This window comes from Rattus norvegicus, chromosome 15 (assembly GCF_036323735.1).
Source record: "Rattus norvegicus strain BN/NHsdMcwi chromosome 15, GRCr8, whole genome shotgun sequence".
Classification (NCBI taxonomy): Eukaryota; Metazoa; Chordata; class Mammalia; order Rodentia; family Muridae; genus Rattus; species Rattus norvegicus.
The window spans coordinates 26,541,666-26,567,329 of record NC_086033.1 but is presented as its reverse complement, the minus strand read 5'-3'; the positions used below and the strand labels follow the sequence as shown (position 1 = coordinate 26,567,329).

At 46.1% G+C, this 25,664-nt stretch overlaps 1 protein-coding gene across 3 annotated transcripts in view; it reads left to right on the top strand.

Annotated features, from left to right (window-relative positions):
- The first annotated feature begins 256 nt into the window (after window positions 1–256).
- The window catches only part of Tep1 (telomerase associated protein 1), a 47,645-nt gene continuing 22,237 nt past the window's right edge, over window positions 257–25,664 (top strand). Inside the window, 21 exon segments of one of the 3 annotated variants that reach the window (NM_022591.2) lie at window positions 257–430; window positions 2,297–2,887; window positions 4,215–4,406; window positions 5,050–5,184; window positions 7,038–7,199; window positions 8,265–8,426; window positions 8,707–8,784; window positions 10,050–10,174; window positions 10,367–10,524; window positions 13,966–14,075; window positions 15,065–15,155; window positions 15,341–15,527; window positions 17,418–17,586; window positions 18,042–18,200; window positions 19,127–19,204; window positions 20,448–20,578; window positions 21,054–21,113; window positions 23,053–23,211; window positions 24,154–24,330; window positions 24,606–24,726; window positions 25,513–25,637. In NM_022591.2, coding sequence (NP_072113.1) covers window positions 2,321–2,887; window positions 4,215–4,406; window positions 5,050–5,184; window positions 7,038–7,199; window positions 8,265–8,426; window positions 8,707–8,784; window positions 10,050–10,174; window positions 10,367–10,524; window positions 13,966–14,075; window positions 15,065–15,155; window positions 15,341–15,527; window positions 17,418–17,586; window positions 18,042–18,200; window positions 19,127–19,204; window positions 20,448–20,578; window positions 21,054–21,113; window positions 23,053–23,211; window positions 24,154–24,330; window positions 24,606–24,726; window positions 25,513–25,637 — 3,146 coding nt within the window. In that variant the 5' untranslated portion in view covers window positions 257–430; window positions 2,297–2,320. 3 annotated transcript variants of the gene reach the window in all.

Below are 25,664 nucleotides of genomic sequence, written 5' to 3'. Positions count from 1 at the left end.
ACAGCTGCCCCAGGCTGGCATGATTTTTAGCACGTAAGACTCTGGGTTATTTTCAAGATACATATACCATCAGAAATGACTGTATTGGGTGGAAATACAGCTCAGTTAGTAAAGTTGGCCTAGCCCGGAGTATGAATCCCTAAATCGTTCAAATCAAACCGGGTGTGGTCAGCACAACCCTGCAATCCTGGCGTTCGCGATTACTCTGCCCTTGGCAGTCGCTCCCTCAGCTCCGCCCAGGTCTACCCCGCCCCCCAGCTCCGCCCCTCCCCTTGCCCAGCCTCGCCCCTTCGCCTCTCTAGGGTGTTGGTTTCCTTTCAGTTCTCTTTCTTCAACCTATCCACTGGCTGACCTAGGCCGGTTTCTGCTCCTTGTTGCGGAGAACCAACGCGCCCCTCACTGTGCACAGCTTTTCCAGTCCCGAGCGCAGGTAGAGCCCTGGCCGAGACCTGTGTGACTGGACTCCGGGAAGGGCCTCAGGGCGAGCGCGGTGCCACTGCCTAGTCCTTCCGGGCGGCTGGCAGGGAGGTGGGGTGGCCTTGGTGGGGCGGAGGGATAGAGGCTCAGAGAGAATGGGTTCCTTTTGCCTTAAGTGCTCCTAGAGGGAGGGAGTGACCGTAGCAAATGTGGGGTGTTGTGATCACTTTTAGCAACAGAAACTCACTTGACTGTCACGTTTAACAGTGATGGACACTAAGTTGCCAACATGGCAGGCCCTCACGACTTCCTAAGGAAAGAATAGCGTCTGAAATGTGGCCCCAGGTGAGAGGTCAAAGAAAAGGGACAGGAGGTAGAAGTGGTGGCTGATATACATACTAGTATATGCACAGAATGCCAGTATAAAACTACCAATACCAGTTATCTCCGGAACTTGGGGAAAGAACTTCTAAGCTTTCAGAAGTTCATCAGAATCTCCATAAACTCCAAAGCGTGGGGGAGGGGCCGGGGGGGAATTACAAGTCTTTATTTTTTTGTTAACTTAAAATTTTATTTGAGAACTTGTTTTTCACTCTTGGATTATGCCAGATGTGGCCGTATATGCCTTACCCCTGTAGAGGCGGTGCAGGTGTTTTCTCTGTGAATCTGTTCTAGGTCAGCAGGTCAGCCAGACTTTTTTAGTGAGATCTTGCTAAATAAATAAATAAATAAATAAATAAATAAATAAATAAATAAATAAATGAATAAATAAATAAGATAGATAAATAAATAAGATAAATAAATAAGATAAATAAATAAGATAAATAAATAAGATAAATAAATAAGATAAATAAATAAAATATTGGATTAATCCTGATATTCCTTATTACTCACTGTGTGTACATGTGTGTACATCTTTGTGTGTGCAAGAATATGTGCATATGGGGATACATATACAGGTATGTGGAGGCTAGAGGGCGACATCAGGTACCTTTATTCTCTTGCTTCCCATGTTACTTTTGGCAGGCTGGTTGGCCAGCTTGCTGTAAGAACCGCTGCCTCCCAGTGTTGGGATTCTAGTCATAGGCTACTGAGCCTTACTTTCGTCTCAATGCTTTCTTTATCAACGGACCTATCTTTCTAGCTCCCCACCCTTTTTTGGGCAAAGTCTCCAATATTCCAGGGTGACTTTGATCTTTGAATTTGCTATGTAACCAAGGATGACCTTGAACTCCTAACCCTCCTGCCTCCTCAAGCGCTGGGAGTGCTGCCCTCTCTGCTTTTTTTTTTTTTTTTTTTTTTCCTTCTTATAGTTCAGGAACAGGAACAGGAGGGGAATAGCAAGATACATTCTCTTTTGAGAAAGAGAGTGTCAATGTAGCTCAGATGGACCTGGAATTTGCTATGTAGCCCAGGCTGGCCTCCATGTTCTTACGGTTTCCTCTTCGACTGTGATTCCAGACAGGTCACCGCTATGCCATGCCAGGCTTTCTTTCCCTCTAAACTTTTGCCTTCCCTTTTCCACCTGTTCCCTTAGAATTATGCCTGGGTAAATCAAAAAAGGGGGGCAGCAAGACGGTTAAGAGTGATTGCTGCACAATCCCGACCACCCAAGTTCAATCCCCAGATCCCACTGTCAGGGGAAGAGCGCCAACTCCCAAGGGTTGTCCTCCAGCCTCACACATGCTGTGACACAAATGCCCAAACTTACAGACACACTTCTCTCTCCCTCTCTCAACACACACACACACACACACACACTAATAATAGTAATAACAATAACAATTTTAAAACCGTTCTTTGCGTAATACTGGCACAAACAGAAGAATATGGAGTTGATATGTTTCTAATGCATCTCATTACCTGTTTTCTCTTCTAGGCACATAGAGATTGTGCTGCCGCTATGGAGAAACTCTGTGGTTATGTGCCTGTCCACCCAGACATCCTCTCCTTGAAGAATCGGTGCCTGACCATGCTCTCTGACATCCAACCCCTGGAGAAAATACATGGACAGAGATCTGTCAACCCAGACATCCTGTCCTTGGAGAACCGGTGCCTGACCTTGCTCCCTGATCTCCAGCCCATGGAGAAAATACATGGACAGAGATCTGTCCACCCAGACATCCTCTCCTCAGAGAACCGGTGTCTGACCTTGCTCCCTGACCTCCAGTCCCTGGAGAAGCTATGTGGACATATGTCTAGTCACCCAGACGTCCTCTCTTTGGAGAACCGATGTCTTGCTACCCTCCCGACTGTAAAGAGAACTGTTTCGAGTGGCCCCTTGCTCCAGTGTCTTCACAGATCTCATACGGCACAAGCTGATCTGCGTGACCCGAACTTTCGCAACTGCCTGTTCCCTGAGCCTCCTACCATAGAGGCTCCATGTTTCTTGAAGGAACTAGACCTTCCAACTGGACCCAGGGCCCTGAAATCCATGTCTGCTACAGCTCGAGTTCAGGAAGTAGCTTTGGTATTTGCTTTTGGATACTTGACACTAGCTTTTTGCTATATGTTCTTTTTTTTCTTTTAATTAATTAATTTATTTTATGTTGTGAGTACACCATCGCTGTCTTCAGACACACCAGAAAGGGGCATCAGATCCCATTACAGATGACTGTGAGCCACCATGTGGTTGCCAGGAATCGAACTCAGGACCTCTGGAAGAGCAGTCAGTGCTCTTAACCACTGAGCCATCTCTCCAACCTTTGCTATATGTTCTTAGTAGATTTATTTCAGTACCTTAGTTTCCACCTCTGATGATCTGTGTCTAGGGACCTTCTGTTCTTGGCATTTTTGGTATCGGCCCTTTGGTTCGTTTTGGATAGTTCTAGGAATTGAACCCAGAGGAATGCACGTGGTAGGTAGGCACTCTATCGCTGAGCCTCTCACGACCCTTTCTGAGGTACTCTTTACCTTAGGGCTGTTTCCATGCTCATCTTTATTCTTATCAATATCTAGAGATTCTGGGTAATAGATCTCAAAAGTAGTCCTTGCCTCCAGAAAGCCTCTGATCGAGAGGAAATCCAGAATGGCTATTACAACAGAGTTAGCTGGGCGCCTTCGAGGTCAGACATGCAGAATATCTAGTGTATCTGAGCTCACTTCCTTGCAAGCTCATGCACTTACACATGTCCATGTAAGCACATTTAGTACATAGATCAGAATTAGCGACAGGACCACATTTCCTCGGTGGATACTTGGGGAGAAGTTAACCCAGACCTTATCGTATCTCTGCTAACTATAAAGCATGTAGCCTTAGGCAAAGCTAGTTTCTCTCTGGAGCTTTAATTTCCTCATCTTTCAAATCAAGCCAGTGAAAAACGTGCTTCACAAGGTTCTGGTCCACTGCTGTTACCCTGCTGTAGTTAGCAGTTTGTAGATTCACACATACATTATTCCATCGAATCTTTCAACAGTCCTATCAGGTAGGTAATAGTGAATGAAGAAGCTTGGGGCTTCTGGGGAGTCGATCTGGGGCTTGGCATTCTTCTGACTCAGAAAGCATCATAATGCGTGAGACGCCTTGGACTCCCAGACTTGCACTCATGAGATGGTCAGGGGTTGGGGATTACAGAGCATCTGGGCAAAAACTCAGAAGCCCGGATAGAGCAAGGCCATTCGAGAAAGAGTACCAAGCTAGAGACAGGATGGACTGAAGGCGATTAGTGTAGGGGTGAAGGGAGAGGGTTTATTACTTCAGAGATGTGGACCTTTCATATCTCTAGGACATACTTTCCAACCCCGCTGTTGGAGGCCGTGTGTACATGGTGCGGGTTTATAACTGTCACTGTTTGTAGGGTCAGCGGTGCGTCTCAGAAGGAAAGGAATTGCAGGAAGAAAAAGAAAGCGCAGAAGTCCCGATGCCTTTGTACAGTCTAAGCTTGGGGGGAGAAGAAGAAGAAGTGGTGGGGGCACCGGTCCTAAAACTCACATCTGGAGACTCTGACTCTCACCCTGAAACCACTGACCAGATCCTGCAGGAGAAGAAGGTAGGACTTACAGAGTTGGGAGGTTGATGGTGGAAGGAAGGGGAAGCATGGAGACCAGAATCAGGGCTTCTCCCCAGGTGGAAGGTGGCAGAGGGACATGATCCTGTTCTTGTTTCTTACTTCCTAATTGACTTGTTCAACTTCTCAGTTAGATAGACATCTTCCTGAACCTGGGTCCATGCTTTCTATGCCTTTTTATTTATTTATTTATGCCCATGAATATCTGCCTACATTTGTAGATAAGCGCTGTCTGTGTGTGTGTTGTGCTTGTGGAGGTCAGGAAGGATGTCAGACCCTTCTGGGCATGGTGGCACATGACTTGTAGTTCAGGTACTTGGTAGGCAGAGGCAGGTGGATCTCTGGGAGTTCGAAGCCAACCTGCTCTATAATAGTGAGTTCTAGGTAGGGCTACAAACTGAGATTTTTCCTGCCCCGCCCCCTGCAAATGTTCTGTCCTCTGGAGCTGGACTTAAAGGAGATCATGAAGCAATGTGGGCACTAGGAACTAAACTTGGGTCCTCTGCAAGAGCAGCAAGTGCTCTTAACCACTGAGGCATCTCCCCAGCAACTCTGTCCTTGGCTGTACAAGTTGGTCTGTGTAGATCCGCATTTACTCCTTCCTTCTACGTTTCCCAATTCGTAGATGGCTCTCTTGACCTTGCTGTGCTCAGCTATGGCCTCAAGTGTGAATGTGAAAGATGCCTCCGATCCTACCCGGGCATCTATCCATGAAGTCTGCAGTGCGCTGGCCCCCTTGGAACCTGAGTTCATCCTTAAGGTAGAAAGAAGTGGGGAGAAGAGGGAGATATTAATGTAGTTATGGTATGAGGAGCTGGTTATTGGCGCCCTGTGGGGTGGAAGGAACACTTGCTCAAGAAGGGAGAAAGACATCTGGGTGAGTCTGGGGCCTAGTCCCTGGGGTTGTGTGGAGTGGAGAAAGGGGAGATGGGGAAGGTATACTAGGGTTGGTTTGCACAAGCTAAAAGCACAACACTAGGCTGTGGGAGTCTTGTTAACATGATTAAACTTGGATCTGGTCCCATGGGTAAGTAAAACTCTTCCCCAGATACCATGTATGGCGTAGATAAATAATGCCTGCTTCAGAAGCAGACAAGAAACATGTTCTAGTTTCATTCTGTGTCTTCGATAACCAGAGGCAACTTAGGAGAGGAAAGAGGACTTTTTTGTTGTTGCTTACACTTCCAGGTCACAATCCCTCGCTGAGAGAGGTTAGTGCAGGAACTTGAGGTAGTAAGCATGGCAGAACCACCGCTTGCTAACTCACACAGCCTCATGTTTAGCTTTCTTCTTTCCTTGCTTATTTTTCTTTTTTAATTTTTACTTCTATTTAACCTAATGAAACTATGTATGGCATATATATACAGATCAAAGGATTGTCACAAAATTGACACAGTTGTTTAATCTGGCTAGTGAGTTCCAGAATCAGAACATTGCTACAGTCTCTCCCAGAACCTACTTTAGGCCCCGTCCCTGTCACTTCCTCCTTCAGCAAAACAGCCACCACCCTCTGAGAAGTTGACCGGGAAGGAAAAAAAGCAGCCCTCATTAGGTCCTCCTTGTTCAGAGGGAGGAAGGGGTGGGGACAATTAGGCTACTGACTTCAAACACCAATTCTCAATGTCATATATATATATTTTTTTTTCTCTATGACATTTATTATATATGTAACATTATAACATTCATTCACAATGTTACACACAGCTGAAGTTCACTGTTGTGCTAAGTCTGTATGCCACAGCCTATGTATGCTACAGTTTAACATTGAATTGTTTGTACCTCTAGGCCATCACAAATAATGTTGTCATGAACATATATGCTATTTCAGCGCACTCATACAGGCAGCTTTATTATATTTCTTTTGTACCAGGATTGAAAATTTCAGATACCGATCAACCATTATTGAAAAGTATTTGTACCAGTTCCAACTCTTTAACCAGCTTCATTATTCAGTACAGGATGACCTGCCTAGAGATGTGCCACCCTCGATGGGTCAAATAATGAAGACGGTCTCCTCCCAGACATGCCCACTGGCCAATCTGATCTAGCGAGTCGCTTCCTTGTGGTTTCCCTCTCAGATGACTCTAGGCTGTCAAGTTGACTTAACTAACTTCACAAGGGGAAAATGTTTTCTGTGAAGCTTTGGAAGGTGACAGGTTTAATCAGCAATTGAACCCTTGATAAACTTAAAAAAAAAAAAAGCTAATAGTACTTAATGTTACCAAGTAATAATCTGGATACCGAGTATCTTTTTCTTAATATAATTTAGTGTAATTTTAAGGCTCAGAGTTACTAAAAGGATTTCACAAACTGCCTTCAAGAAGATCATAACTAGTTACCAGCTTGTTATTTCTCTCCCTTTTACAACATGGCCAGGTTGCAATCAGTAAGTTTTTGGTAGATGCCGGTATGAGGGCTCTTCCAAAGAAGGCCAGGCCTGGCGGATGTAGATGGTCAGGAGATTAAGTGATGCTGCCTGCACCTTATCTTTGCAGGTATTGGGTCATTCTCAGAAATTATTTTATCAGGCAGATTCAATAAGCAAGATAGTTTAGGGCGTGAAGCTATGGGATCAGTGACCAACATGCCAATCTCTTCTACCCTCTCTCCTAGGCATCTTTGTATGCTAGGCAGCAGCTTAACCTCCGGGACATAGCCAATATAGTGTTGGCCGTGGCTGCCCTCTTGCCAGCCTGCCGCCCCCATGTACGACGGTATTACTCTGCCATTGTTCACCTGCCTTCAGACTGGATCCAGGTAGCCGAGTTCTACCAGGTATGGTACTTAGCACCCTGCACTGAGAACTTTCCCTTTTCTCCTTTTGTTCATAGAGGACATTTCAGACCTGTTAGCCTTCCTTCAGTGTTCCTGCATCGTTCCCTTGCACTCCTGCAAGTGCCCAGAGAGGAAACATTTTCTCTGTAAGAGCTGAGCGGACTAATGAGATGAGGGCTGGATCAAAGTCTGAGAAAAAGTTGGCTTATTCTAAACCTTATTTTTAATTAATTATTTTATTTATTGTCATCCCAACTGTTGTTGCCCTCCCCTTGACTTTATTTTTTTTATTTTTTTATATATTTCTTTTTTTTAAATTTTTTCTTGGATATTTGATGTATTTGCATTTCAAATGTTATTCCCTTTCCCCCTCTCCCATACCTGTTCCCCCTGCTTCTATGAGGATGCTCCCACTCCCACACACTCCCACCTCAACACCCTGGCATTCCCCTACATTGGGGAAATGAGCCTTCAGAGAACCAAGGACTTCTCCTATTGATGCCAGACAATGTCATCCTCTGCCACATATGTGGCTGGAGCCATGGGTCCCCCTATGTGTACTCTTTGGTTGGTGGTTTAGTCCCTGGGAGCTCTGGTGGGGTCTGGTTGGTTGATATTGTTGTTCTTCCTATGGGGTTGCAAACCCCTCAGACTTTCTTTAGTAATAATGATGTGCTTAGAGAAGACTGCTGACTGCCTTGTATACAGAAATGTCATTTTGGACATGGGATTAGGAAATCGTTCCCTGTTCTTGTTCCCATGTAACTCTAGGATCTCTGTGTGTATGCGTGCACATGCGTGTGTGTGCATGTATGTGTGTCTCTGTGTGTGTGTGTCTGTGTGTGTGTCTGTGTGTGTGTGTCTGTGTGTGTGTCTGTGTGTGTGTCTGTGTGTATGTCTGTGTGTGTCTGTGTGTGTATGTGTATGTGTCTCTGTGTGTGTGTGTTGTGTATGAGAGAGAGAGAGAGAGAGAGAGAGAGAGAGAGAGAGAGAGAGAGAGTGTGTGTGTATTGGGGGTGGTAGTTGAGTCTCACTTCTTCTGATCTCTTTTTTTTTTCTCAACAGAGCCTGGCAGAAGGGGATGAGAAGAAGTTGGTGCCCCTGCCTGCCTGCCTCCGTGCTGCCATGACTGACAAATTTGCCCAGTTTGATGAGTACCAGCTAGCGAAGTACAACCCACGGAAACACCGATCCAAGACACGCTCCCGCCAGCCACCCCGCCCTCAAGTCAGTCTTTGCCTCAGCCCTGGGAGTTCATGCCCCCTTTTCTCTGGGGAGGGAGGGAGAGGAACATGCTGAGCATGGGAGCCCCTACACAAGAGTAACTGACATGTTCATAAACCAGAGAGCAAAGGAGCCGGAGAGGCCCAGATAACTTGTGTGGAGCTCAGGGCCAGAAAGAACAGGGCCACCTCTCTTCCTGTTCACGGCAGAGATAGTCTTGCAGGGTTACCTGAATGGGCAACTTCCGTTTCCCTGTTTGAAATGTTTTCTCCTATCTCTGTAGAGGACAAAACCTCCATTTTCAGAGAGTGGGAAATGTTTTCCAAAGAGCGTTTGGCCCCTTAAAAACGAACAGATTTCGGTGAGTTCCTTGATTGGGAGGTGTTTGTATGTATGTATGTATGTATGTATGTATGTATGTATGTATGTATGTATGTATGCATTATCTCTTCTAAACGTGAATTTAGAAATAGAACCCCATCAACTTTAAAAACTCCAACAGCCAGTGTAGTAAACACTTTCTTGTCTCAGTTGTGATTGTGTGGTTTGGTTCAGAGAATAAAGGGAACTTTTTCTCCTCTGGTGTTCTTGGCTTTATAGTTTTTATACAGGTAACATATACAGTTAGATATGTGATTTTAAAAATGTCAAAAAAACATTTCCACTTCATACAAAGTTTTTAAATTTTTATTTATCTGTTCTGTGTGTATGAGCGTGTCATCTCTGGGTGTGTCTGTGTACATGTATGCTCTCTCGGAGCCCAGAAGATTGCATCAGATCCTCTGGGATTAGAGTTACAAGACATTGTGAGTCACCAGGAGGATGCTTGGAGTTGAAATGGGACCTCTGGAAGAGCAGCCAGTGTTCTTGACCACTGAGCCATCTCTCCAGCCCCTTGTAGAACGTTTTCGAAACAGATGCCACCACAGTGGAGGCTTATGATATAGATAATACTTGCCTCCTTTTCCCTCTCTGAGAGACTAAGGATGTTCTCTGTTGTCATTGCCGCCTTGTTCTTCATAAGCCAGTCACTCACTCTGTAGTTACTCTGAAAGGTCAGTTTTGTATGAGTGAAGCACAAGAGCTCTCAGAAAGCGCTTGTTGGGGCTGGGGATTTAGCTCAGTGGTAGAGCGCTTGCCTAGGAAGCACAAGGCCCTGGGTTCGGTCCCCAGCTCCGAAAAAAAGAACAACAAAAAAAAAAGAACACTGCTCGATACTGTAAAAGAAAGCGCTTGTCGTCTTCCTCCCTTCTTTTTTTCTTTTGGAGCTGTAAAAGCTACAATTGTTTGTTCCTTTTTCTGTTTTGAGATGGTCTACAATGTAGCCCGTGCTGCCTTGCACTCTCTGGATCTGTTGAGGAGTTCTTAGCCTCTCAAATTGCTGCGACTGTAGGAGTGTTGTTACTGCAGCCTTTAGCTCCATCTGTGTCCGGAGCTTCCACAGGGTTTTCCTGGATGTTTCTATTCTTTGTCGGCATCTGTTTTAGAGAATGAAATTACCTCAGGGGTATATGGTCATTTTATGCTTTACTTCCTGATACAGGATGGTAGGGTTATGTCTTTATTTCTCATACCTGGTGATCGTGGCTGAAATGAACCCTGTGGTACTTGGGGCTGTTTCCACAGTTCGAAGCAGCTTATAATGCAGTGTCAGAGAAGAAAAGGCTACCAAGGTTCACTCTGAAGAAGTTGGTAGAGCAACTGCATATCCATGAGCCTGCGCAGCATGTCCAGGCCCTGCTGGGCTACAGGTGAGACACAGTATCTCAAATGTATCCCATTGACTAGATCATTCTGGTTCATTCATGGCTCCAGTCCTGGTCGTTCTCAATCCCAGCAGTCTGAGGTTAGTCAGACAGTGATGTGGACATGACAGGCTGACTTTGGCTCTTTCCAAATTTGTGTAAGCTTTGAACTGATAGGTACTTTCTTCCCTCTCTCAGGTACCCATCCACCCTAGAGCTCTTTTCTCGGAGTCATCTCCCTGGGCCATGGGACTCTAGCAGGGCTGGGCAACGGATGAAGCTCCAAAGGCCAGAGACCTGGGAGCGGGAGCTGAGCTTACGTGGAAACAGAGCTTCTGTGTGGGAGGAACTCATAGGTAGGTGGCCTCGACCGTCACGTTCCTTTCCTGCCTTTCCCCTTCCCGCGCCTGTATTTTAGATCCCACCTTAAAGATTTCCACAAAAATGGTGCAGTTGTTTTGCAATTTAATTTATATAACCAAAGAAGATTGCATTTTTGAGGTTTGCCATTTACCATACTGCTGTGGACCGTGGGATTTGCTTAAATAGTGTTGATATCATAGGTTGATTATGATTCCAGATCTGTGTAGGAGAGACACAAATCTTCAGAAACACAGGGTAGAAAAGTGCTCTCTTTCCTGTTTGTGCCTGTGTCAGCACAGCTGTAATATATTGCAATAGAGTGGGATTAGATCTTGAGATGGCAGGACCTCTACAAAAATTCTGAAAATTTTAATCATTTCCCTCTACTGGTAAAGGAAGAAATTCACTCTGGGGACGACCAAATTACCTTCAGTGTTTTCTTCCTCCCTTGGTTGTTGTGGGTTGTTTTTTTGTTTTTTTGTTTTTTGTTTGTTTTGTTTTTTTTAACTATGGAAAGCTCTTTCATGCTTTTTTTCTTTAAATATTTAAATTTTATTTTTAATTGTGTATGTGAGTCCAGGTGCCCTCAGAGACCAGAGGTGGGCATTGAATACCCTGGAGCTTGGGTTATAGGCTAACTGTAGGTGTTGGGAATCGAACTTAGTAACACTGTAAAAGCTGTACTCTTTCTTGATTGTTAATTTATTCTCATCAGCCCGTTTTGAAAGGTGGAGAGATGACGTAGCAGTTAAGACACTTGTTCTTCAAGAGAACCTGGGTTTGAGTCCCAGCACGCATGTGGTCAATCACAGCCATTTGTAATTCCAGTCTTAGAATAATTCATGCTCTCTCCTGATCTCCACAGAACCAGGCATGCGTATGATTCACAGACACACATGCAGGCAAAGCACTCAAACACATTAAAAAAAACTAATGAATAATCTTAAAAAAAAATGGAAAGCGTTGTTCTCTCTTTTATACCCCTTTCCTTTTGCCTCATCTTTTGTCTTTGGAAATTCAAACTTATTTCTTTCTTTGTTGAAATTTATGTAACATTAGACCTTGGTGAATGTGGTGGTTTGAATATGCTTGGCCCAGGGAGTGGCACTACTAGGAGGTGTGGCCTTGTTGAAGTAGGTGGGCCTTGTTGAAGTAGGTGTGGCCTTGTTGGAGGAAGCAAGTGTGTTACTATGGGCTTTGAGACCCTCCTCCTAGCTGCCTGGAATACAATCTGTTCCTGGCTTCCTTTGCATGAAGACATAGAACTCTCAGCTCCTCCAGCACCATGCCTGCCTGCACGCTGCCATGCTTCCTGCCTTGATGATAATGGACTGAACCTCTGAACCTGTAAGCCAGCCCCAATTAAATGTTGTCCTTTTGTAAGAGTTGCCTTATAGAAGAAAGCATTTAATTGTGGACATGGACTTGCTTATAGTTTCAGAGGTTTAGTCCATTATTACCGTAGAGGGAAGCATGGTGCTGGAGCAATAGCTGAGAATTATATCCTGAGAGAGAGAAAGAGAGGGAGAGGGAGAGGAGAGACTGGGCCTGACATGGGCTTTTGAAAACCTCAAAGCCCACCCCCCAGTGACACACTGCCTCCAACAAGGCCACACCTACTCCAACAAGGCCACACCCCCAATCTTTATAATCTTTTCAAACACTGTGCAAATATATGAGCCTACAGGGCCATTCTTATTCAAACCACCTCAAAGGGAGTTTTGCTTATGTATATGTCTGTGTACCAAATTTGTGCTTGTTGCCTGAAAATGCCAGAAGAGGGTATTGGATCCCCTAGGACTGGAGTTACAGAGGGTTGTGAGCACCATGTGGTTTGGGGGAATTGAACCCAAGTTCTCTGGAAGAGCATCCAGTGCTGTTAACTGCTGAAGCATCTCTCTAGCCCCTCCCCACTTTAGTTTCGAGATGGAGTTTCTTTATACTGCCCAAGCTGTTCTTAAACTTAACTATTCTCCTTCTTCTGAGGCTGGAGGCATGCACCTAGCCCAAAAGGTACTTACCTTCTTTTTCTTCCTCTCTCTTTACCTCCCCTTTTGAGAATGCCTACCTGTGTAATCCAGGGTCCTCTCAACTCCTAGTCCTTCTGCTTCAGGCTCCCTAGTGCTAAAATTATGCTTCTGTGTGTGGTCACCTAGAGTGCACAGGACACTGACGGAGCTGGGTGTGCTGTCACCCACCTACAATCCCACTGACTTAGCTCCACAGCCAAACACCTGATTCCCCGTTTTGTTTCTGAATCTTTTAAAATATTTTTTTTATTTTTTTGAGAGTAAAATATAATTACACAGTTTTCCCTTTTCCCTTTCCTCCCTCCAACTTTTCCCATGTTGTTTGCTGTCTCTCGGGTTCATGGACCTCTGTTATAGTCCTAAATATATAAATACAATCTGCTCAGTCTGTATAAAAAAGTTACTTGTATGCACAGGATTTCAAGGCTGAGCACTTGGTATTGAGTAACCAATCTGGGGATTCAGAGGAGAAGCTACAACCTCCACTTTACTAAACCAGATTAAGTATTTATCACTATATACCCACTGAAAAGTATAGAGCTCACTGCTCTTTCTTTTAAAAAAAAATGTTACACTTGAGGCTAGAGAGGCAAGTCAGCAGTCAAGAGCACATGTACTGCTCTTGTAGAGGACCCGAGTTCAAATCCAAGCACGCACACCAGGCGACTCATAACCACCTATAACTCTAGCTCCAGGCATACGTCTTCTAGACTCTGTGAGCACTTGCAAACAGGTGGTGTGTATTCTCTCTCTCTCTCTCTCTCTCTCTCTCTCTCTCTCTCTCTCTCACACACACACACACACACACACACACACACATATACACGCAGATGAATACAAATAATTTTCAAAAGAAGAACATCTGGGCAGTGGTGCAGCACACATGCCTTTAATCCCAGCACTTAAGAGGCAGAGGCCAGTGTGGCCTGCAGAGTGAGTTCTAGGACAGCCAGAACTACACAGAGAAGCCCTTTCTCAAAAAAAATCTAAAAGTTATACTTATTTATTTGTGTGTGTGTGGGTTGTGTGTGTGAAGGGTCAAAGGGCAACTTGCAGTAGTCAGTTCTCTCCTTCCATCAAGTGGGTGGGAAAGAAGAGTACATTGTGCCAGTTGAACCAGCAATTAGAGCCAACAGATATGACATAAGTTGTTACTGAAACAGCTATCGGTATACATTGTTATATGTTATAAGTTGTTATTGAAACAGCTCTGGTACACATTATTATATGTTTTTACTCTCTGGTTCAGGCCAATCCTTGCTTCATTTTTCTGGATCTTTAACACATTTTGACTAGAGCAGATTGCATTCTCCCATTTGAGCTTCTGTGTGGCTCTGTGCTTTCTGCTGTGGGGTGCAACTTTGTATCACTCACTTGATTTATCCTGTTCCCCCTTGACCGAAGACAATGGGAAACTCCCCTTCATGGCCATGCTCCGGAACCTGTGTAACCTGCTGCGGACTGGGATCAGTGCCCACCACCATGAACTCGTTCTCCAGAGACTCCAGCATGAGGTAAGTGTGATCACTGGGGGATGTTTGGCTTGACTGGAGAATGCATACCCAGAGGCCAAGCTTTCCCACATGGCTGAGGCGGTCATGGCTACCAGTGGGATGTAAGAGGTATGGAAACTTACATATGTTGGGAAGGACAGCTCTCCAGGCTTAGTCGATCCTCCAGAGATTACAACAAAGAGTAATAATTTTAATGTTTACTTTGTGAGCTCAAAAACACACAGAGAGATCCCCATCTATGAATTAACTCACTTCAGGAGCAGTGTAAGAAAAAAGAAACAGGGCTCGGTGGCTGGAGAGATGGCTTCTTTTTTTTTTTTTTTTTTTTTCTTTTCTTCGGAGCTGGGGACCAAACCCAGGGCATTGTGCTTGCTAGGCAAGCGCTCTACCACTGAGCTAAATCCCCAACCCGAGAGATGGCTTCTGAAGTTGGTAAGGGCACCGGCTACTCTTCCAGAAGACTTGGATTGATTCCCAGCACCAACATGGCTGCTCACGTCCATCTAAAACTCAGTTTCCAGAGGATCTGGCGCCCTCTTCTGTCCTCCATAGTACCAGGCATACATGTGGTGCACATGCATACCTGCAGGCAAAACGCTCACAACACATAAAATATCTTTCATTTAAAAAAATAAATAGGGGTTGGGGATTTAGCTCAGTGGTAGAGCGCTTGCCTAGGAAGCGCAAGGCCCTGGTTCGGTCCCCAGCTCCGAAAAAAAAAGAACCAAAAAATAAATAAATAAATAAATAAAATAAAATAAAATAATAAAAAATAAATAAAAAGAGAAATGGGGCTCGTGTGAATTCCTCTTTTACGACCTCTTTCATACCTTTCTTCCCCTCCCTCTTCCTCTTCTTCTTGAGATCTGTTTTTCTCTCCTCACCTTCCTGCAAGCCTGGTAGAGTTACTGCATCATTGTCCTGGTTCTGTAGCCCCCTGGCTCCTCCTCTCCCCTCCTCCTCTGTTCACCATCCTTCTTGTTTTTCAGAAATCTGTGATTCACAGTCGGCAGTTTCCATTCAGATTCCTTAATGCTCACGACTCTCTCGATAGACTCGAGGCTCAGCTCAGAAGTAAAGGTATTCTTTCTCCTCTGCTTCCCGTTTGCCCCTCGTGTGTAAATGAGATATTCTCAGCCTCTCGCCCTGCAGGCTTAGGGTGTGGTGTAATCAGTAGCCAGACACTTACTAGTCCTAAGGGTAGGGGTTTAACGTACTAAGTGAATACACGTCGTCCGACTTGCTATTTTCCTATCACCACGCAGCATCGCCCTTCCCTTCCAATACAACATTGATGAAGCGGATAATGATTAGAAACTCAAAAAAAATCAAGAGACCTGCCAACCCGAGGTACCTGTGCACCCTGACGCAGCGGCAGCTTCGGGCGGCAATGGCTATCCCGGTGATGTATGAGCATCTCAAGCGGGAGAAACTGAGGCTGCACAAGGCCAGGTATGTGCTTGCTAGCTGGGGAAGAAATAGGACAAAGGAACTGAAGGCTGACGCTAAGGAGCCGTCTGGGAACCAGCCATTCATTATCCTCTCAGATACACTTGTCAGTCACTCAGTGCTGCAGACTTTTGGTTTCCTGTCACTTTTACACCAAAACCCAGTCGTTAGCACTTATACTTACCATTGTCCTATGGAAACTATGAAACCTAAACTTCTCCAGCTTCCACTTTGTTGCTTGAGATTGTTCCGTTGGTCCCGATGGAGTCAGGAAATGTATGTAGCCTCCCTTGTTGCATGCCAAGTTATAAGTGGGCGTGAAGCACCTAATGTGGGTTGTGGGGAGTGGGAGGCTTGAACTTGGTTCCTCTGCAAGAGCACATTCTTACTCACTGAGCCATCTCTGTAGCCTGAACTGGAGTCTCTTGCTGTCACCTAAGTTGGCCTTGTATAGCCCAGGCTGGTTTCCCATGTGAGATCATCTAGCCTCAGATACCTCAGTACCAAGATTATAGCTATGTGCCACCATGCTCAACCTAATCTCGTTAGTGTAGTTGATGGCTTATGCCTCGATGGTTTTTGGCTTGGTTTGCATTGTTGGCATTCAGAGAACGAATTTCCTGTCATTCTGTTGTATTTATTAGCTGGAAATCTAAAAAGTGTTTCCTTCATCAGCTACAATTATTGGGAGGTGGAGGTCCGAGGATCAGGAATGTGAAGGCAACCAGGTCTATGTGAGACCTTATCTCAAAAATAAGTCCCCTCACCCCCATCCTGTGGCTGGAGTTCAGGGTTAAGAACACTGGATGCAAATCCCAGCCCTCAGAGCTCAGGGAACCCTACAGAAGAGGAGACAGGAAGACAACAAAAGCCACAGGGGATGGAGGACGCCGAGAAAACGAGGCCTCTAATTCAGTGTGGTCAAAGTTCATACGAACTCGCAGAGGCTGAGGTCACGTGCCCAGTGCCCCCATGGGTGTGTCCCAGGTCCTCTGTGTATCTATTATGGCTTCCAGCTTAGCGTCTGTGCGACTCCTGCGTTTGTGAACAAGTGGGTCATTGATTCTTGAACCTTCTCTCGGGCTCTTTCCCTTCTCTTCGCTTGTCTTCTTCAACTTTGGTGTGACCATCCATGTATTATCTTATATTTTGATTTGTTATATTTTATTATCTCTCAGAGGCTTGCTCTTTTTTAATAGACAGAGAGAGAGTAGTGGATCTGGATCGGAGAGAAGGTGGAGAGGAACTGGGAAGAATAGAGGGAACGAATCTGTAATCAGGATGTATTTTGTGAGAAAACAACCTGTATCTAATAACAGGAAAACAGCAAAACCGCCACCTATAACAACAACAAACCCATCAAAAAAAGTTAAAAAACAAACACTGGCTGCTTTTCAGAAAATCTGGGTTTGAATCCCACTCACCATGCGGTAGCTCACAGCTGTCTTTAACCCCGGTCTCAGGGGATCCAACACCATCTTCTGGCCTCTGCAGGCACTGCACGTGGGTGGCACACCGCTACACACGTAGGCAAAACGCACACCCATACAAAATAATAAAATGATTTTGAAAAGTGAATACCCCCTAATGAACTTGTGTCCGCTAAGCCATGCCTCTTAGAGCAAATCTAGATGAGCATGGCAGGCGCTCTCAGCGCTGGCTTTGCTAGGGACACCCGCTTGCCTGCCATGGTCTGTGTAAGAGTCCTTCGGTGTGGAGAAAAGTAAAATTTCTCTCCCAGCAGTGGAGGTGGGCTGTGGGAGGATGGGATAGTGCGTAGGGAGGGAGAGAGAGGGTTTAGTATTGAAGCGGCATGTTTTGTCTTCCCGTCTGGTTCAGAGTCACAGACGGACGAGCTTCTGAGTCCCGTGTCTCTGTCTTCTCTTGCTGCAGACAGTGGACCTGTGACCTTGAGTTGCTGGAGCGGTATCGCCAGGCCCTGGAAACGGCCGTGAACATCTCTGTAAAGCACAACCTACCCCCGCTGCCAGGCCGAACCCTCTTGGTCTATCTCACAGATGCAAATGCCAACAGACTTTGTCCCAAGAGTCACTTGCAAGGGGTAAAGGAAAAAAAATACATCTTCCAAGGGGCTGGCAGGATGTTGGGTCTTGAGAGGGTGTTGTTACCCTCTGGATCTCTGGGAACCGCACAAACAGAAAAAAATGGTGTGGGCTTGCTTCTAAATGCTATCCTGGAACAGTTTTAGTCAGTCTCGCTTATGGATCGTAATACAAGCATTTCAAGCTTGACTAGCTAATTATGATCTCTGAATTTCTGTCACAAGTATGTCTCGCACCCACCTTACTGCGCACCAGTATTGACTTGGGCAGGGATTCTGCCGTCTTCCTGCCCCCCACCTCCACCCAAGTCACTTCTTCCAGAGAACGGCTGAAGACGACCCCTCCTGAGAGACCCAGAGTCTTTATTTCCCCAAACCAGGCATTTGGCCTCTAGAACTGGAGAGGCGGAGGTGGGTTCTAAAGTCTTTTTCCCGACCATGCTCTGCTCTGTCAGCCTCCCCTGAACTATGTGCTGCTGTTGATCGGGATGATGATGGCTCGGGCGGAGCAGACGACAGTTTGGCTGTGTGGGACAGGAACTGTGAAGACACCAGTACTTACAGCCGACGAAGGTATCCTGAAGACTGCCATCAAACTTCAGGCTCAAGTCCAGGTCAGAAACACGTCCCTGCTATCCAGAAATATATAAATGACAGAAGGCTGGGCTCATCTCGCTGAATAATAGTAATAGTAAGAGTGCACACCTTCAATTCCAGCACAGGGGAGCAGAAGAAATGCAAGTTTGAGGTTAACCTGGGGTACATAGTGCTCCCTCCCTCCCTCTCTCATTAAGCCAGGTGGCACATAACTTTAATCCCAGCACTTGAGTAGCAGAGGCAGGCAGATCCCTTTGAGTTCAGTGTCAGCCTTATGTACATAGTGAGTTCCAGACCAGTCAGGACTATGTAGGGAAACACTCTCTCAAGAAAGGAAAAGGGGGGGGGGGGGAGGCACAGATGTATTTAACTTTGAAGATTTCTCAAACAAATGGACACTTGCTTTCTTTATTGGTTATATTAGTCCTTTGTTGCCGTAGTGAAATACTGGAGGCCAGTTAACGTCGTAAAGGAAAGATGTTTCTCTTGCTCACAGTTCTTGAGGCTAGAGGGTACGGCTGACTCTGGTAACACACATGGAAGACAACAATTACTATTAAGTCCTGGGGTTGGGGATTTAGCTCAGTGGTAGAGCGCTTGCCTAGCAAGCGCAAGGTCCTGGGTTCGGTCCCCAGCTCCGGAAAAAAGAAAAAAAAAAAAAAGATTACGTCCTGAACCAAGGGAGAAAGTGATGGTTCAGGTTCAGGTTTTTACAACTTACGTTTGCAGGGACGCAGAGACACCTTAGAGTCTTCCCAGAGTGCTTCTAGAATACCCTAAAGTCATCTCGATGGGTCTCACCTATCAATACCATGGACCAGCTAAGCCCCCTCTCTTTACCTCACAGTGGGATCAAATTTCAACCCAGGAGCCAATGCTCTGCATCCAGAGCCGGGCACTGACACCTCAGAACAACCTTGTAATCCAAGTTTCTTTCCTTCAGGAGTTAGAAGAAAATGATGAGTGGCCCCTGGAAACTTTTGAGAAGTACCTGCTATCTCTGGCTGTGCGAAGGACCCCTGTGAGTCCTACTCCGTTCCTAGGAAACCCCTCCTAGCATTTCCCGGACAACCTGCTCTTGTCTGTTGTCTCCTGTAGCTGAGGCTAGCCTTCCATATCTGGTTCTCCTGCCTTCCACCTCCCAAGTGCTGACTCACAGATGTGGGATATGTGCCTCGTTGCCTCTTATTTCTTGACCTTTCTAAACAATCCGTCATACTTTGCGGGGTTCTGTCAGTTCACTGCTTAGTGTAGTCCCTCGGACAGGGCGCTCCGAAATCTTTAATGATGAATGGAAAATGGGAGTGTTGTTTCATAATGGTTGCTAGTGCCCGGGGTATAAATTGTTCCGCCGTGGCAGCCTTCAAGCTACCGGCATTGTGCCATTGACTATAGAGCTGTGCAGAGATACTCAGAAGCTTGTCCATTGCATTGTATTTCCACAGTACTGGGGTGGAAAGATTCTCAGGGTTAGATCATAGTGCAACGAAGTAAGATAATTAGAAGACGATATACTTGGAGAACGTATTACCAGTGTCTTAAATATGGTAGAAATACTGTAGCATTGAGAACTGAAGTCAGGACAAGTGCTCCACCCTGAACTACACCCATAAGCCCTTTATTTATCAAACCGAATGTTTAAAATGGCCAGGGAGAGAATTTACTTAACTGAGCATGCCCAAGGTCCACACCAATAAATATAAAATAGCCACCCTTAAGAACTAGCCCACAGCCAGGCATGGTGACACACTCCTTTAATCCCAGCAGAAATAGGAGGTAAGGTGATCTCTGTGAGTTCAAGGCCAGTCTGGTTTACATAATGAGGTCCAGAACAACCAGAACTACACAGAGAACCTGTCTCCAAAAACAAACAACAAACAAACAAACAAACAAACACCAACAAAGTCACAAAACGAGCTTTCTTCTCTCACGAGCATGAATGAGCTGTACAACACTTCCCCTCACTTCCCCAACACTTCCCCCGGAGCTGAGGACTGAACCCAGGGCCTTGTGCTTGCTAGGCAAGTGCTCTACCACTGAGCTAAATCCCCAACCCTTCTTTTCTTCCCATCCTGCTGTCCCTGATTCTTTGATGCCACCCTAAGTTGGGGTGTAGGGGCATCCCTTCTAACCATTCTTCGAGCTGCACTTTCCTTTCCCCTCAGAGTTCTAACCCCGCAATCCTTAGACACATCGATGCTCTGGGCCCATCCGTGTCTATTTTAGCCTCGATCCCTGGTCTCAGCCTTCTCTTCATCTTACAGATTGACAGGGTCATCCTGTTCGGCCAAAGGATGGATACGGAGCTGCTGAATGTAGCCAAACAGATTATCTGGCAGCATGTGAATTCCAAGTGCCTCTTCGTCAGTGTCCTCCTACGGAAAATGCAGTACATGTGAGAATGCTGATTGTTCTTGTCCAGGGTCTGAAGTCAGTGACCCATATTTCCTGTCTGCTCCTGCCAAAGTCTCCATTGGTTCATGCTCTTGTCTCTTGCCTTCTTGCTTTATTAATTCTACTGAATTTAAGTTTCCAGGACCTCCTTTGAAGTCTTTTTGCCCCTGTGTGCTGTTAGATAATGGACCTAGAGTTTTGCTCCTTCTAGACAAGCATCCTATCACAATAATTCTATTCAGACAAGATTGGGTGCACTCAGGGTAATACGGCTATTGATCACAAAACCATTATACAGAGGTGAGGTGTATATCTTAAAGTGTTGGGGAGAAGAGTCTATGTATGTAGCCTTGGCTGGCTTTGAACTTGCTATCTTCCTGTCTTCCAGGGCAGGTGCTGGGATTGCAGGTGTAAGCCACCACACCTGTCTCCAGGCATGGATTTTGGTGCTTAGTGACTGCTTCTTCCTTTGCCAGGTCACCAAATTTGAATCCCAATGATGTGACGCTCTCGGGCTGCACTGACGGGATCCTGAAGTGAGTACACAGTGGGCATCAGAGGGGGATGGAAGCTACATTAGGATGAGCTTAAGGGGTTCTCTATGCCTGTTAGTTTATTTATTTTTCAAAATACGATGGTTTATTTTCTTGCACAGACATCTAGGCTTATCGGCAACCCAGTGTGATAGTCGTAATGTTTGATCCCTCTCAATGGCCTCTACCTGCTGGCTAAAGATGGTGCCTCAGCTCTGTGTTATATCCATCCAAGTTTATGCTCTATCCAATAAGTAAGAGGAAAAGTGGGCTGGAGCAGTGGATCATCACTTAAGAGTACATACTGCTCTTGCAGAGGTCATGGATCTGGTGCCCAGTGCCCATGCCAGGTGGCTCCCAACTACCTGTAATTCCATCCAGCTCCTACGGGATCCAGCAACCTTGTGCAACTCCAGGAGATTTGATGCAAGTGCAGACACTGCACTTGGGCACACAAACCCACAGACATACACGCAGGCACATAATTAATTTTTGAAAAGGAGATCTTTCCAATCTTTCATTGAGTTATTATTTGCAATGATTACATATAATTTTTCCTCGGGATCTTTTTTTTTTTTTTTTTTTCCGGAGCTGGGGACTGAACCCAGGGCCTTGCGCTTGCTAGGCAAGTGCTCTACCACTGAGCTAAATCCCTAACCCCTTACATATAATTTTTAATTCACCGCCTTATTTATTTCCTTATATTTTCTAGCTTTTGAAATTAAGTTATAATTACATCATTTCCCCCTTCTTTTCCTCTCTCCAACCCCTCCTGTGGTTTCTTCCTCTTGCTTCCTCTCATATATATAGTCTCCTTTTCTCTGTTACTATTATACACACACACACACACACACACACACACACACACATACACACACACACACAAGACTATAACTGGCTCAGTTCATTTGGTGTTACTTGAATGTGAATGATTTCAGGGCTGAGCACTGGTATTGGATAACAAAGTTAGGGCCCTCATCCCTGGGGAAGACTTTCTTCCACCTTCAGCATCCCTTAGCTGCCTATGGTTCTTTGTTTAGAGTGGGACCCAGTGAGCCTCCCAGTGGTGTACTTGTTCAGGTTTTGCTTAGGCAGCCACACGGAGACATAGCAGATCTCTCTGAGTTTGAGGTCAGCTTGGCCTACATAGTGAGCTCCAGGCTAGCCAAGAGACTTTGTTTCGAGAGAGAGGGAGAGGGGAGAGATATAAAGAAATGATATTACTTTTATTTTATGTGTAGGGGTGTTTTGCCTGCATGTGTGTATATGCCTGATGGACAAGGCCAGAAGGGGGCGTTAGATTCCATAGAACTGGCATTACAAACAGATGTGAGCATCTATGTGGGCATGTGATGTGGGTGGTGGGAACCTTCCTCTGGAAGAGCTGCCCGTGCTTTCTAACCTCCGTGTTTGTTTCCTCTCCTCGTTTTCTTTGGATGTCACTCACACTCTTTAACTTGTATTAGGAAGCCTCAAGCAATAGGGAGTCACTGTAGCTGATCACCCAGGACAGGGATGGTCTTGACCTGTAACTTTGGCTCAGCCCAGTTTTCTAACAGGGATCTAAGCTCACCGTGCACAGTGAGTGGGAGGGGCTGGGGCTGGTGACATCATTCATCCCTAGTGTTCTGTAGTCTTATTTTCCAGTATACTTTCCTGGCTTATGGTTATCTTTTTAGTTTGGCTTAGTTTTTTTTGTTTGTTTGTTTGTTTGTTTTTTTTTTGAAATGGGGTCTCAGTATATAGCCTGGGCTCACCTCGACTTGTGATTCCCCCAGCTCAGGTTGAGAATGTGAACATGACGTGCCAGGTCTGCTCTATGGCTGTCTTCCTAAGGGGAGCCACTGGACCTGGCAGGCATGTCTTTGCTGTCTGCTTCTCTTGGGACACCTTCCTGCCTCTGATCGCTAATATTCTGTTTTCATCACGCTTTTTTTGTCAGGTTCATTGCGGAGCATGGAGCCTCTCGTCTTCTGGAACATGTGGGCCAACTAGATAAGATATTCAAGATCCCTCCACCCCCAGGAAAGACAAAGGTCTCACCTCTCCGGCCGCTGGAGGAGAACAACCCTGGTCCCTTCGTTCCTATTTCCCAGCATGGGTCAGTCTAGGCTGTGTGACTTTGTGAACTGGGAGGGTTGCCATGAGAACCTGGAGAAATCCCGTGACTGCCATTCCGGCTGCTACGGGGGCGTTTGCGTTTGTTCTCTTTACTGAGGTTTTCTTTTTTTTTTTTTTTTATTTGGAGCTGGGGACTGAACCCAGGGCCTTGCGCTTGCTAGGCAAGCGCCCTACCACTGAGCTAAATCCCCAACCCCCATACTGAGGTTTTCTTTCCCCAGGCAGGGGCTTCCTGGAAACTGTCAGACTGTGTACCTACCCCTTGCTTTACCAGAGGAAAAAATGTTTGAATGTAGGGAGGGCAACAGGTTCCATGTCGATATAGCCAGGGCTTAGGCAAAAGGTTTAGAGCACAGGCTCTGGCTTTTCACACGGGGTTTGCCAAATGATAGCTTGGTTGTTTTAATGTCTTTTTTTTTTTTAAAGATGTATTTATTTTATTTATGTGAGTACTCTGTCACTGTCTTCAGACACACCAGAAGAGGGCATCAGATCCCATTACAGATGGTTGTGAGCCACCATGTGGTTGCTGGGAATTGAACTCAGGACCTCTGGAAGAGCAGTCAGTGCTCTTAACCATTGAGCCATCTCTCTAGCCCCTGTTTTAATGCCTTAAAGATAGAGCTAAGAATAAGGTTAAAGTTTGCCTCAAAGTATCAATCTCACTGATCGAATCATAACTTTTTAATAGTGATTTTTCTGAAGAAAGAGGCACATAAGAAATGGCAAGTGGGGCTCAAGCTTCAGGTTTCTGCAATTGGTCCCACAGCTAGAATACAATCCAGAGGCCTGTAGGACACCCTTCTGCTGTCTGCCATAGGGTTTACACCCAGTGAGTGCAGAAGGGTCATTGCACCTGTAACTGTGCGCTTGAAGCTGACCCTGACCGCTAGCCTGAGCTCGACCCTCCACTTACCCCCAGATGGCGCAACATCCGGCTTTTCATTTCGTCCACTTTCCGAGACATGCATGGGGAACGAGACTTGCTGATGCGATCTGTTCTGCCAGCGCTGCAGGCCCGAGCGTTCCCCCACCGCATCAGCCTTCACGCCATTGACCTGCGCTGGGGAATCACGGAGGAAGAGACCCGCAGGAACAGGTGCAGGGCCAAGGGGCAGAGGGGCTGGTCGGGGGCGGGGGTGGTGGTGGTGGTGGTGGTGGAGCGGACTGAGTGGAGGAACTCAAGGGACCAGGATTGGGACTGCAGGAACAAATGAGAGTGAGGGCGGGCTTTACTTTTCAGATACCTACAGGAACTTTATCTTCATTTTGCCCAGCGTGGTTCAGGGGCCCGCCCCCTCTGTATTTGTGCTTGTGTTGTTTGAAACTGCCCCCACCCAGTGACTCCTTCCCATTCCCTAATCATACCTACAGACAACTGGAAGTGTGCCTTGGGGAGGTGGAGAACTCTCAGCTGTTCGTGGGGATCCTGGGCTCCCGCTATGGCTATACTCCCCCCAGCTATGATCTGCCTGACCACCCCCACTTTCACTGGGTAAGGCAGACGAAGTTGGAGGGGCTGGGGAAGAAACAGGGGCGGGGAAAAAAAAACCCTGACAGGAGTCCAGGGATGATGCGCCAGCATGTCCTTGAGTCTTGATGTCAAACACTGGCCAGACCACAGCCTAGATGAAGCAGTTCCTGTGAGAAGGATTTCTGCCCTGGGTTCTCAGAGGGTTGAAGGTTGATCACTTAGTCTTTGCCATCAGATAGATGGTTTAGGTAAAAGAATCAGGAGTTCCAGGCTAGCCGGGGCAACTAAGTGACATTGTTTCAGAATATAATGAAAAAGGTCAGGGTAGCCAGGCATGGTGGCTCATGCTTTTAATGACAGCACTGGGATGTGAGAGGCAGAAGGCTCTCTGAATTAGAGGCTAGCCTGGTTTATGTTAGTAAGTCCCAGGCCAGACAGGGCCACATAGTGAGACTCCCCGCTCCCTACGTCCCTCTCTCTCTCTCAGTCTCTCTCTCTGTCTGTCACACACACACACACACACACACACACACACACACACACACACACACACACACACGGGTCTGGGAATATAACTTTGTGGTAGAATACTTGCCTACCACATGTATGGTTCTGAATCCAATCTTCAACACTGAGGAAAAAAGTATATTTTAAAATACTAATCGTTAGCTGGTAACTATATTTTACTGCCTGTCTCTGGGGTAGGACACAAGCTCACTGAGATAAGGGTGATCTCAGGCATTCGAAGGCTTCCAGAGATGGGTTGATGCTTGGGGCTGACAGCCTGTGTCTTCCCTCTTTGTGTAGACCCAGCGATACCCTTCGGGGCGCTCTGTAACAGAGATGGAGGTGATGCAGTTCCTGAACCGTGGCCAACGCTCGGAACCCTCTGACCAAGCTCTCATCTACTTCCGAGATCCTGGTTTCCTTAGGTACCCTCTGTTGCTACCAGGTTAAAT